This window comes from Halyomorpha halys, unplaced genomic scaffold (assembly GCF_000696795.3).
Source record: "Halyomorpha halys isolate HHAL.00 unplaced genomic scaffold, Hhal_1.1 Scaffold1100.1, whole genome shotgun sequence".
Taxonomy (NCBI): domain Eukaryota; kingdom Metazoa; phylum Arthropoda; class Insecta; order Hemiptera; family Pentatomidae; genus Halyomorpha; species Halyomorpha halys.
In genome coordinates, this window is record NW_027112985.1 from 43,510 (window position 1) to 58,460 (window position 14,951).

The 14,951-nt window shown below is 29.2% G+C and overlaps 1 protein-coding gene across 3 annotated transcripts in view; it reads right to left on the reverse strand.

The window, feature by feature from the left end:
* The window catches only part of DhpD (guanine deaminase), a 22,411-nt gene extending 8,323 nt beyond the window's left edge, over window positions 1-14,088 (reverse strand). Inside the window, exons 1-7 of one of the 3 annotated variants that reach the window (XM_024363220.2) lie at window positions 13,475-14,088; window positions 11,878-11,995; window positions 10,225-10,391; window positions 6,118-6,271; window positions 5,862-5,957; window positions 4,005-4,262; window positions 3,463-3,681 (exon numbers count right to left, since the gene is read on the reverse strand). In XM_024363220.2, the coding sequence (XP_024218988.1) occupies window positions 3,463-3,681; window positions 4,005-4,262; window positions 5,862-5,957; window positions 6,118-6,123 (579 nt within the window). In that variant the 5' untranslated portion in view covers window positions 6,124-6,271; window positions 10,225-10,391; window positions 11,878-11,995; window positions 13,475-14,088. The other 2 variants (XM_067050630.1, XM_014432683.1) reach the window with 2 other exon arrangements.
* Window positions 14,089-14,951: the final 863 nt, after the last annotated feature.

Sequence of the window (14,951 nt, forward strand, 5' to 3'; positions counted from 1 at the left end):
TTGGTTCTACGTACCGCCATCTTGTTTTTTCGTATCACGAAGTTATTATAAACAATGAAACTTGGTTAGTTTGCTTTTTGGATAAACAAAACAATGAATATTAAAATGATACATAAAATAAAACATATTAAAACCATTTATACATCAAAATATACTATTTACTACAAAAGGAGCATATTACAATATATATATTATATTTTTGTTTATTATATTTTTTGACTAATTTGGAAACCAATTTTCATAACTTATTTTTAAACTTCAGAGATGTCTTTGGATTGTAAAATTCATTTTTCTTTTATCCATGCCTTATCACTCTCCCACACTGTTCATAAAAAGACTCTTTGCTATTGTTGCTATTCCAGTGCACTCTGTTGGGCATTTTGTTCAACTATTTAAGTTAGTGGGATAGAGGATTTAGACAGTTTGTTATTTAGTAGTTTAGCGTATGATAAATTAAAATTGTTTGTGTCCATTTTGTAAATTATTGCATTGTTTTGGTTTTTAAATATTGTAAAGCTTGCTTCTATAACTATTTTTTTCTTTATACAGTATTTCAATATCTTGAAAATCAAAATTATGTCCTTTTTCGGCATGGTGCTGTACTAATGAAGTTTTTTTTTATTATGATCAGTTAATAGTTTACCATAGATATATAAAAATGGGGAGAAGATGGTTGGGGTGTGGACAGCATAACACTAATAATTAAAAACTTATTTATTAGTTCCAACATTTCGGCCAGAATTTCAAGCCTCCTGAGGGCTAAGAACAAAAAAACAAGATAACAATCATAAATAATAAAAGGAATTACGAAATGATTAGAAAATAAATAACATTATAGATACATGGTGTTGAAAGACATATATAGTCTAAGTATTATAAGAAGACTAGCTGACCAGGTAATGCTATTGCTATATTTGAGGATGTATATAGATTTAATGAACACAATTGATAGTTTGATTTTGATTTAGTTAAATAAAACATATACATATACTTTATTATTATGATTTGGTAACATCAATGGTACCAATATACATGATGAGATTTGTTCTTAGCATCTCAAGAAAAGAAAGGTTGAAAAAGCAGACATTCGGCTTTCCAACGGTCCTATTAACGTAGGGATTGGATAAAATCCCGAGGAGATATGAGCGATAATATGTATAATATAGCTTAGTGGAATCAGTAATGTTTTTCTTATTGATATTGATGTACAATAACCATGAAAAAAAATATACTTTCTAAGCTACAAACCAAAAACATTTAATTTTCTTCATAACATTTTTTCTACTCGAGAATTCGGGGATTATCTTTAAACTTCTCATGGCAAAATGGAACATTTTGAAAAAAAAAAAAAGCAAGTAAATCGGTCTAGTAATTCAAAAGTTTATAGTGAACAAAGATTCAACCATTCCCTTTTTTATATGTAGATAAAGGTTTTATGAGAAAACTAAAATTAAAATTAAGCAAGAGGAAAAAACCAATAAGAAAATCTAATTAGTAAATAAATGTACAAAATGAAAATTTAAAATAAAGCGATGGAAAAAGTAGGAAATAAAACATGTATGTAGGTTAAATATGTAAGAAAAATAACAAGATTAAAGAAATAAAACATAAAGTCATATAATCCAAAAGGAATAAAGAAATATTTTACTCACCTTTATTTTCTTTCCCATAACATTAATCTTAAATTATTATTAATAAATAAATAAATCTGTACCACTACAACCTATGTAGGGATACTAATTGAAGTACCAATGGTTGTACAAGGAGGTGATTTGGTCAGAGTCACGCTCGAATGCAAGATTTTTACTCAATTAAAGGTCCCCACTTTATGAGGCTGTGTAGACCCCGGAGAGCTCCCTAACCCACAGGGCTGACTCAACGGCTACAGGTAAATTATTATTATTAAATTAAAATATTCATATTTCTTTATTCCTTTAGGATTATATAACTTTATATTTTAATTCTTAATTTTGTACATATATTTACTGACTAGATTCTCATATGTATTTAATTATATAATTTTATTTTCTCATACAAGCCTTTATCTTTTTATATGTCTTTCAACAATATTGTATCTATAATGTTAGTTATTTCTTTATTTTCTAATCACTCTGTATATTTCTTCATTCATAGGTTATCTTGTTTTTTGTTCTTAGCCCTAATGAAGGCTTAAAATTCTGGCCAAAATAGTGGCCCTAATAAATAAGTTTTACTTATTTGTGTTCTTCACTGACCACGGCCCCTAACCATCTCCTCATGTTTTAAAATTTATTTAGGGTTCCATTTGTTTTTACAGTCGTTTAAATGTTGATAAATTCTGTCTTTTATATATTTACCACTCCTCCTTCCCCATAATATGGTTCCAGGACAGTTTAGTCAGTTGATTTAATATACTACTGCATTTTTATTTTTATAATTTTTTTTTTCATATTGTTATAAAATTACTAATTTTGTTTGTTGGTCTATATCTGAACTTATACTCTTGTACATCATAGTTTTTAAATGTTCTATTCATACTTTGTGATAATTATACATTTTTGTCAATTTTAACATATTTATTTATCTTTTATATTTATTTATGCAATTAAATAAATGCTCAATCTCCAAAAATAAATTTACATGAATGAGCGATTCTTAACACATATTCATCGGCCTGACGAAAATTGGTCACTTTCATATTACAGAAAATAATTGATGATGGTTATTTTAATTATAAATAAATTAAATTCTAATTTTTGCCGAGTAGAGATAATTCCAATAAAAAACTGGTTTCAGCTTCAGTGGTAAAAACATAAACAAAAACATTTTAGAAAGAATTTTATTCAAAGTTTAAGCATTTGGGCATTCGGATATTTATTTCCGTTGTATTATCGTTAATTTTCTGATGCAATTTTAATACAAAAAATTAAAATAAAATATTTCTAAATTGGATAACGAAAAAAAATTATACACAAACAATTTATGTCATTGTGCGTGTAGTGATAACTTTGATTTTTGCAACATTTCCTTTCTTACTGGAACATGTTTTGAACAGTACCTTTCACTGAAGAAATATTGATTATTTATAAAATTAAAGATTCAAAAATAATTTACTTCATCTAATAAAAAAAAAAAAAATAACTTGGTGTTTTCAGCAAATTATTTAAACTTTTTTGTGAATTTAATTTTTTTTTTTAACTTTGGAGAGAAAATAAAAATCAAGAATTTACGTTTAAATACAAATTTGTTTTATATCATTTTCCAAAATTTCACTATAAATATATGATTATTAACAAGTAACTTTGTTTTTATATAGACCATATCATTTCTACAGATAGTGTCAAAAAATGCCAGGGGAAAAAAATCACTGGATAAATAGGTGTTAAGTGTAGAGATTTCTAATCCCTAAGCAATTAATAGAGTTAACATTACTGATAATCAGGAAATCTCTGACAATAAATAAATGATAAATATTTGACTTACATCAAGTGCTATAACTTTTTCTATAAATTCCTTAGTATCCGCCAAAGAAGCTTCTGTGGTTTCTATATACTCAGGAAATGAATTTTGATTCATGTTTACTTTACCAACTATAGCTCTTTGACCATACCTCGAAGCAATTTCTGCCAAAATAAAAGAACTCTCTTGATGAATAGTGCCATAATAGCAAGCGGTGGTTGTACCACAACGTAATGTAGATTTCTGAAATTCAAATAATTCAGTTTTATGAAATGAGCCCATAATTATAAAAACTATAAACCAATAAGAAACACCAAAATTAATAATAATACCATTTGTAAAATATGACAGATAATGAATAATAATCAAAATTATTATTTTTTAATGTTAATTTTGATTATTTCAAATAAACAAAGATCAGGAATTTGACCTGCGAGTCACTTAGAAAATCAAGAACATAAAAAAAATATGGCTATTTTTTTTTCAGTAAAGAAAAATAACTACAGGTAAAGTAATAATACTCACTACTACACTCAAAACCCTACAGGTAAAGTAATAATACTCACTACTACACTCTCGTACACCTGCTTAGCAAAATCAGTATCACTGTATCTCATTTCCAACGGCCAAGTATATAATCTCAACCAATCCAATAAAGGTTTGTCATATCCTAGTCCAATATTGGGATATTGTGGGGCATGAAGATGAATATCAAGAAATCCGGGGCATAAGAACTGACCTTCCTCAAGTTTTATAACTTTAGCCTTAGATACTTCTATTTTTTTAATATTTTTTATATCTCCATCTTTTGCAAAATCCACTATCTGTAAATTAGATAACTTTATAAAATATAATTTAATAAGATACAAATTTACTTTCATATCCAAACAGAGCACTCTATATGAACTTGAATAACATGATCAACACAACTATCATAAATAGTTGACCGTATAATTTCAAATATGAAGATGGTCAGAGTTGTGGTCTAAAAGAACATAAATAGTCATCAGGGCTGTACAAGATGATAGCTTCACAGACTTTGACAATAAATTGGAACAGATTTGGACAATAATTGGATTTATTGTCAAAGTCTATAAAGCTATCATCTTGTACAGCTCTGATGAAGCCCTACAAAGTGGGGCGAAATGTAGGATAATAAGTATTTGAAAACCATTCTTTTTGACCGCAACCATGACCATCTTCTTCATAATATAAATATGATTATACAAAGGGTGCAAAATTCAAACGTGCAAAATTAAATGTTTTCAAGTGATTTTTAAAAGGTACTACGACAATTACATAGTGTTTAAATACAGAAATTAAACAAAAAAAAATTAAATTAAATTAGACTATGTGTTCTAAGGTAATGTATAATGTTGTGTAAATTATAAATATGTAATAAAGAAAAGAAAATGCAAAATAGTAATTTAAAGTAATTGGAAGATTGTTGATTGACTGTGTGTAATACACAAAAGGAAGATGATTCGGGTGTGGTAAAAAAAAAAAAACTCAAATAATAATAAAACTATTTAATGTGAGCCAACATTTCGTCCCATGTTGCAGGGCTAAAAAAGATATAAACCACTAACATTAAGATTTACAGTAAAAAGTACAAATATACATGAATTACAAAAAGGTATTAGACAATTGAGGAAAATGGAAATAACAAATCGATAAAAAAGAAATATAAAAATATAGTAAACACTAAAAGACAGAAAAATAACGTATATAAGAATAAAAGTCACGATGAGAAAAGAATGAACAAAACAGGTCAACCATCTTACTGAATGGTTACTGCCACTTGGTTCATTCTTTTCCTGCTTTCTTGACCTTTTTTCTTATATACCTTATTTTTCTGTCTTTTAGTGTTTAGTATATTATTATATTTTTTTTTAATTTGTTATAATTACCATTTTCATTAATTGTCTATGTTTAATACTTTTTTTTAATTCATGTTTATTTATACTTTTCACTGCAAATATTAATTTTAGCTGTGAATTTTTTTTTAGCCTTGATGAAGTCCTGCAACATGAGATGAAACTTCGCCTATTTATTGAATATTTAATCAATATTTGAGTTTTTTTTATCGCATCTGTCTTCCTTCTATAAAGTAGATTATGTGTTTCAAAGTTTAATTTTAAAGATTTGGATGCTATAAATTATAAAGATGTAATAAAACAAATAAATACATATATAAAATAGTAATGTAAAACCAATTAAAAAAATTATAAGCTTAAGACAGGCTTCTTCTGATCAACAGGTGTCCCATACATACTCATAAATACCAAATGACAGTAATATTATCATAAAAAAGAGAAATAAAAGATCGAATTAGGATATATTGCATTCTAATAATCTAATTATATTCTACAAAAATAATGAGGAAAATTAAATATTTTAAAGCATTGCCTATTATCACACACTTTTCCATCTTTAACAGCTATGGCTACTTTAGGAAAACATGTTATTTCTTCAGGAGAGTCAGAATGGACAGCAGGCCCAACAAAAATATTTATGTCCTAAAACAAAAACAAAAAAAAATATATGTAACACTGATTAGACTGTAGTTAACAAATATATTTAAACATTAAAATAGAAATAGTTACATTAAACATAATCCATTTAGATTATAGACAGATTAAAGGATAAAATAGAAAAACAACTTATATCAATACTTACTGCCATATTCAATCACGGCGGTCTGATACTGATAACAAGAGATAACAGATCCTTCTTCATCTCAACGTTTCCTGAGTTATTTTCCCTTCTGTTTGGTTTAACTTTCCCTCTTTTTCCCTCATCGAGATCCAAAATATCCCTGATTTTTTCTTTCCTGTCCAAATACATACAAAAATGGAAAAGATTGTGGAGGGGGGGAGGTGAGGTCAGTAAAAAACACACAGATAAACAAAAAATTACTTAAAACATGTCGCTGCTTTGCTTCAATAGTAGCATTTGAAAAAAAAAGTTTTGATTTTATTTTGAATTGTACGAATTTTAGAGGCCCGGAGCAGATACAATTTTACGTTTTTGGACAAATAAATAAGAACAATGTCTTCCCGCCTATCGTCATTACACTTGGTAAGGTTGATATGTTAGGTCAGTTCACTGTCAAGGCGTATCGACATGGCAGTTAATGCGACTGTTAGTCCATTGCATTACTTGTACTATTTTTTTTTTTTTTGATAAATTTATTTATTGATAGATATTACAATCTGCCACACAGTTGTGGGCAATAGGTAATATTGATGAATGATCTCATACATACTAAAATAAAAAAATGAAATAAAATAAAAAACTCTCTTAAAATATATACAAACAAAAGAATAGACAAGATGAACATAATCAGAATATCTGTATGAAAAATAAATAAATAAAATAACATAATGATAAAATAATATAAACAATATTTACAGAATCGACCAGAGGATCCCTGAGCCCACTCTATCCCCCACGTGTGAGGGGTAGAGCAGAGATCCCAGCGCATCCCTCTCACCGCATCACTGGTACTTGTACTATTAACGATCACGCCATTCCCAGTGCAATTACGGTCACGACAGTATAATTGTCGTGACCTTGAATGTTATCATGACCGTAACTATCAAACAGTTAAACCATAGACGTGGCCAACACTTGCCGCAATAACGGAAACTATGTATTTGCGTATTTATACGTTGACCTTTTCTAAAAGGTTTGTTCCAAGGACCAGTTCGACAGTCAACAAACAGTCATGATCATGTGCAGTACGGTTTTGGGTTTCTATGGAGGCCAGCGTCATTTCTGTGATTGTTTGAACATCTGTTCCAAGGGACCGAATAACAAGCTCGAAACCGTTTGCAAACTGTCAAAACAGAACCTGTCCTTGAGAAGGGACCCTAGCAAACCGGACATGCACACACATTTCATTTTTTTTCACTCCCTATTGAGTGGTGGGGGGAGGCTTCGGAAAAATTTAAAAAAAAAACGTCGGCATAAAATAAATAAATATGGTTTTGTTTATTTATGTTGTTCTTTGCTGACCGCACCCCCTGACAAACTTCTCCAATCATTAATCTACGGTCAACTATCTACACCTCATTAAAAAAAAAAGTTTGTTCCAAGGACCAGTTCCACAGTCAGCAAACAGTCATGGTCATGCGCAATACGGTTTTGGGTTTCTATGGAGGCCAGCGTCATTTCTGTGATTGTTTGAACATCTGTTCCAAGGGACCGAATACCAAGCTCGAAACCGTTTGCAAACTGTCAAAACAGAACCTGCCCTTGAGAAGGGACCCTAGCAAACCGGACATGCACACACGTTTCATTTTTTTTCACTCCCTATTGAGTTGGTGGGGGGAGGCTTCGGGAAAATTAAAAAAAAAGGTTTGTTTTTATCTATCGTGTTAAAATATATTATTGATTTGTCAATGTGGTCCTGTATAATTAGTTGTTCTGACTCCAATTGATGATGTGAGGATACAATATATTATTAAGGATAAAATTGATATTATTTGTTACATAACAATGAATTGATAATAAAAAATAGTTGATTAATAACCATGTGATTAATTCTGACTGGGGTGTGGTCAGTGAAGAACAAAAACGTACTTATAAGTGCCAACGTTTCGGCCAGAATTCAGCCCTTCATCAGGGCTAAGAACAAAAAACAAGAAATCGACCAGAATGAATAAGAGGAATTACAGAATGATTATAAAATAAGAAAACAACTAACATTATAGTAGTAAAAAAGTATTGAAAGACATGTATAGTTTAATATTATAAGAAGATGAAGGCTGTATGAGACAAGTAGCAATAAAATTAAGTATGAGGAAACAACAAATTATAAAATACGACTGAAAATCTAATTAGTAAATATATGTACAAAATTATTTAAAATAAAGTAATGAAAAAAAACTTGTAGTGTTACAATCTATGCATCGTTATGTATTTGCATATTTCTACTTTGACTTTTTCTAAAAGGTTTGTTCCAAGGACCGGTTTGGCAGTCAGCAAATTGACAGGAGCAAACGCAGTACCTTTTTGGGGTTCCATGGAGGCCAGTGCCATTTCTCCGACTGTTAAGACATCTTTTCCAAGGGACCGGATACCATGCTCGGAACCTTTGCAAACTGTCAAAGTAGAGTAGATTGTACTGTATTTGTTGTGAATTTTTCCAGAGCCTTCCCCCACCAACTCAGATAGGGAAGGAAAAAATGAAAGTAGTACTACCATTTACTATTTGAGTTTTATTTGACCGCAACCGGACCATATTCCATTCACGAAAAAATGAAACGTGTGCGTATGTCCGGTTTGCTGGAGTTCCTTCTCAAGGGCAGGTTCTGTTTGACAGTTTGCAAACGGTTTCGAGCTTGGTATCCGGCCCTTGGAACAGATGTTCAAACAATCAGAGAAATGGCGCTGGCCTCCATAGAAACCCAAAACCGTACTGCGCATGATTATGACTATTTGCTGACTGTCGAACTGGTCCTTGTAACAAACCTTATAGAAAAGGTCAAAGTATAAATAAGCAAATACGTAACGATGCGTATATTGTTACTCTACAAGTTTTTTTTTCATTACTTTATTTTAAATAAATTCGTACATAAATTTACTAATTAGATTTTCAGACGTATTTTATTATTTGTTATTTCCTCATACTTAATTTTATTGTTACTTGTCTCATACAGCCTTCATCTTCTTATAATGCTAAAACTATACATGTCTTTCAATACTTTTTTATTACTATAATGTTACTTGTTTTCTAATTTTATAATCATTCTGTAATTCCTCTTATTCATTCTGGTCGTTTTCTTGTTTTTTGTTCTTAGCCCTAAAATAAAAAATAGTTGATTAATAACCATGGAATTATTTCTAACTACTTCTTTGTAATTTTATGTTTCTCTGAATGATGGTTGTTATCTCTTTTGGTTTTATAGCCCTGATGAAGACCTGAAACTCAGGTTGAAACATCAGCACAATTAACTTATTTTTGTTTATTTGTGTTTTTCTGCTGACCACACCCCCGACCATCCTCTCTTCTTAGATTTTAAAACATTAACTTGTTTATCATCCGACATTTGAGGTTTTATTAATTATTTTTTAAAGCATTACTGCTAAGAACTAATACTTAAATGCAATTTTTTTCTGTCAAAATAATGTAACAATTACTTTCTGATAATATTAAATTTTTGTAATCATTTAGGGAAAAGACAAAGACATATTAAATAAATATAGTTTTAATAAAATTAATATATATATACATATAACTTGTTTACATTAAATTATTTACTTATATTAAATGATTAACACAGAATTTGTATTTTGTTTCTTGATTAGCATTAATTCAAAGGCATTCAGTCCCTGCATGGCTGCATTAGGTATAATTAGGGATAACTAAAAACACACACAAAAAAAAAACTTAATACCTAAATAAATGAGTAATAAGATATAACAATAATTAAAATGGATAACATGTGATGGGTCGAAGTTAGACAAGAATTCACAAAAGGATTCATATGAACTTATGATGAATGCTGATAAAATCTCAGTTAACAAGTAACTAAAATTAAAACTGTTTGGGGTTTAACCGTACGTTAGTACTCCAATTATGATAAAAAAGATGGGTACAACAATGGTTCCCAACCGGAGGTCCGTGTGAGGGTCTGCTAACACATATTTTGAGAGGAATCATTCCTAAAACTATTTTAATGTTTGCATTTCCTGATGCTTCAGCTAAAAAATTTTAACACATAAATCTAATATATAAAAATCAATATTTGTTTGTGGGTACTTAATGCACTGCCATACCGTTAATCCGATTGTGATGGGGATTTTCACTAAATGATCAGGATTTTCCTGGCAAAATTATAGGCTGGCCCGATTTTTTTCGGTAACAAAATTAAGCATTTTTGGTGCATACCGCAGAAAGTATATATTTTTTCATGGTTATTATTTGCCAATCGTTTTGTCTCTTTCTGAAATATAAGAAAAAATATTTCTGATACTATTACATGATTCTTTACTAACTAAAAATTAATCAAAGCACAATGAGGATTTCAGTGAAGTAGGTAAACAAAATTTTTTTTTTAGAAAAAAACAAATCATGTTTGTTTGTAGCATCATCTTAAACCCTCAGATACCATTTTTCAAAGATATTAAAAATTATAAATTTTTCACCTTGATTTATTTGCAATTTTTTTTTTTAATCTTGAGCCTATTGTTTATATAATTGTGCATAACTCCTCGGCATTCTATACAATTCCTATGTTAACAAAACCATTAGAAAGCTGAATGTCTCCTCTTTAATTTTAGAAAATTTAGATTTAATGTCTTTACAGAGGGGAAATATTAATTTCAAATTGACAAAAACTTTTCAAATGTTGTATTTTATATCTCCGGTTCTAATTTGTTTAAATAGATTTGGTTAGTGCCATTTGGTGTAGTTTATTTTTCAAAAGAAATTAAAGGCCAAAAAGAGAGAATTTTGGGCAAAAAGATTTTATTTTCCAATTTTTTCGAAAATTCATATTTAAGGGTTTCTTAAGGTGCTAAAAATGAATATGAACTTTGTTTCACTCCTAAAAAATCTTTTACCACACTTTGATAGGTCAATCATTCTGAAATGTTTCAATACAGTACTAACATTGAAGCACAATGAGGGTTATTAAATAAAAACTATTCATATTTTAAGTAGTTCATATATATATTCCTGAAAATATCATAGATAATCAAATTGTCTAAAGGAATAAGAACTAAATCTCACCAGTATTAACAATTATACAGAGAAGCTGTTACCATTTATGGTACTATAGATACCGTCTTATCACTTCATCTATATATTAATTGATATCAAAGTTTCAATAGTGTTCAATTAATGTGTATACATCCTTAAATATAGCAATAGTGAAGCATATATAGTATATTATAAAAGTTATCAGAATGCACTTTTATACAACCTAATTTCGAAATAGTTTTCAGGGAGGAGAACCTACTTTATCCGAAGTCAGGAGGTGCGATAGGGCCATGGTTCAATTTCTGACATAGTAGTCCCTCATCTGTGAGTAAGGAACCACTGTTCTACAAGTAAACAATCTCTTTTAGTAACAATGATAAAAGTCAAGATTGAGTCTGTAAGTACACTAGTGATGGACTCAACAATGAAATCTGAATAACATGTTATAGGGTGGCAGCTACTAATTGATAATAGGGACCCTATAATATTTTATCGTCCAGACTTCCAAAAGATCTAGATCAATCACATTAATAAGTAGAGTATTTGATTGTATCAGTTCGTTCCACCAGTCTAGAAAACTAAACGTAAGGGTTTATAAAACTATTGTTCTGTGAAGAAAGGTGTTTACATAAAGATAGATGAGGATATCAACATTGATCGAAAAGTTTTCCGACCCCTTATTTTATTAAATGATCAAATAGCTGCAGAACAATAGGAAGAAATAATACCTTTATAATACTTTTATTAAGGAATGTCACTTCAGTTTTTTTTTAGTTATAAAAAATATCCAGCACATTCTCTAATCCAGAAGATTTGATCAATTCTTCAACTGTTTTGTACAACAATCTGAAAAATAAGATAATTTTTTTTTATAAATATAGTATTCAAGAATAACTGAAAAAAAAATTATTAAATACTTAAATATTTTTGATGAGGTTTTATTTTAAGATGATGGTAATCAAAAAATTGTTTATTCATAAAATAAATATGAGACATTAGATAAGAGAGTGCTACCTTTTCTCAAATAAACTATGATAAAAAATATTTACAGAAAAACTTATCTAAACATAATCATAATAAGTTTTTTATGTGCAATAGAAGGATCCTTAAGCACAATATGAATAAAGATATTTTCTAAAAATAGAACAGGATCAAATTTTAAAATACCTCTTAAAGAACTCAAATCCACCACAGGGATTGTTGAATACCTAATTTAATCATCAAATATTTGGCATTAAGGTATAGAATGATGTTCAATTAAGAAGTTTTTGAGAGAGTATAATGCACCTTCTCAGGAACAATTTTTAAGAAATCTAAAGTGATAAAACATAAACTGATTGAAAGAAGTAAATAATGCTAATTACAAAATAGTAGTTAAAAAAAAATAGCAGGAAAGTATGTCAGACTATACATATGTCATTCAGTATAACTCTCAATATGATGTAACATAAAAAATAAGAGAATTCTTGACACATTGCTAACATTATCCCCTCAAAGCCAACAGTTCCAGAGTATTGTATAGGAAATAATTGATAATCACGAAAGTAACATTACTTGTCAAGAGCCAAAACAAACATATTTCACAATCAAAGAAAAAATCTTTGTCAAGATGAGATAATCAGTGTAAGATTCCAAGATCTGTTAGATTAAGGAGGGTTCAAGTAAGGGAAAGAAGAAATTTTCAGCAAATTATTTATTGGTTTGTGTAATGTTTTATAGGCGGCACAGGAAAAAAAAAAAAAAAACTCTCTAGTTAGTTACATTGGTTCATTATTGTTTCTGTCTGAGAATAAATGGCTTGACTAAAATTGCAGATATTGTTTATAAATTCTAAATAAATCAATTGAAAGTAGAATAATAAATTATTATGTGTGTGTACATTACAATTTCTCTGAAAAGAAAAAAAAAATGGCAAATTTTCTGTTTAATAACCTTTCTTTAATTCTGGAAAAAGATAGTTGACCATATGAAGTAGATTTAGTTAGATAGTGCTGGTGGCAGTCAATATAAGTATCAAAATAGTAAAAGAAAATTATTTATTGTTAACCGTTTTGCCCCACTTTGCAGAGCTGTCAGATTGATACATCATTTTTGTTTCAATCTGACAGCCCTGCAAAGTAGGGTGAAACTTAGTTAAAAATACATAGTTTTCTTTTACTACTTTGATACCTTTATTGACTGCCACCCGGACTATCTTCCTACAACCTTTCTTTAAATTTAAAACACTTCTCCTTGTAGATGAGTCTTGAGGTTTTTTGCTTATGAGTAAATTAGAAAAACTATGAAATATGACTTCACAAGTAGGTTTAGCTAAATTGTCCTCACTTTTAATATCTGGAATTCTGGATTCTGAAGTATGCTCAAGTATCTTATCATCATTCTTAACATTTAACTGGTTTATGTCAAAAATATTATTCTCTGGCATCTCTTCATCTGAATGACATATTGTTTGATCACACTTACTTTTTTTGTTATTTTCATTTAATGCCACTTCATGCTTACGTTTTGAAGTAGCAGGAAGTAATTTATCTAAATTCAACAGCCTAATTTTATTTTCTACACATGGAGACTTATTTTCACAATATTCTAAATTTTGAAGACAAGTACTTTCAACTATGTCAGCAATTGGACTTGAACTACTAGGCCTAAAGTTGATAATAACACTTCCATTTTTCTTTGAAATTTCGTTAAGTGAATCACAGCTTTTATTTTTATTGCTTATAGTTTCATTTAATTCTGACAAGGCTTCTTGTTCTAGAGCAAGTAACTTTTCAAGACAAGCTTCTAAAAAATCACTGGCTTCATGAAGTAGTCTAACAGCTCTACAGTTTCCTTTGTCAAAAAACATTTCTAATAAAAAAATCAATTAATTTTAACTATGTTTAAAATATATTTGGAAAATAAAATAAAAATTCCAACACAAATTCGAAGTTGAACAGTTTATCTCTAATGGTTTCCAACGAGGTCATGTTATGTAATCGATTATGATTTCGGTAAGTGAAGAACTTTCTTCAGTTCATTATTAATTCATTCACGTCATTATTTCTTTAGGTTCACTTATAATGTATGTATTAAAAAACATTCTGTTATTAACTTTCTTTGTCCATAATGAATATCATCTTTGAATAAGTCTAATTAAAATGAATTAATAATAAAAGAATTGGATAATTACATAGATATATAATGTTTTAATGAAATTACTTTAAATCCATAACATTATGTTCCCCTTTCGTGAGATCGAGGTGTTATTTTACCCATACCAAAATATAAGCTAGAAGAAGTTACTACAAAGTTGGAGGGAACCAGTCATCAGAAATTTTAAGGAAAAGTTTACATTAGCCTTGTGCACCAGTTCTTAGTGTTTGTGTGCTAAAGGAGAGTAAAATGGAAGGATGTTGTAGTCAAAACTCCAAAATAATACTAATTGACCAAGTGAAGACATCCTGGCGACTCGAAGGGATTCTGGTAAGCCTATTTTCGATGAGGTATATACTTCTGAGAGAGAAATACTTTATTTATCTATGCTGCCTAAATACATTAGGTTGCTATCTCACACAGCATACTTATCAATCCGTAATCGGACATATATAAATTACACATACATGGTATAGTCAGAAAAAAAGAGATACAATAATTTTTTCCCCCTACAGTTTCCTTTTAAAATCCATTTCGGTCTGTACAACAAATACAAATGTTTCAATTCAATCCTATTTTCTTTCTCATTTCTGCTTCTTCAATTTCACCCTTTCACAATTTTTCAATTCACCCGATCAACAAATTCGCTCTCCGGAATTCACCCTCC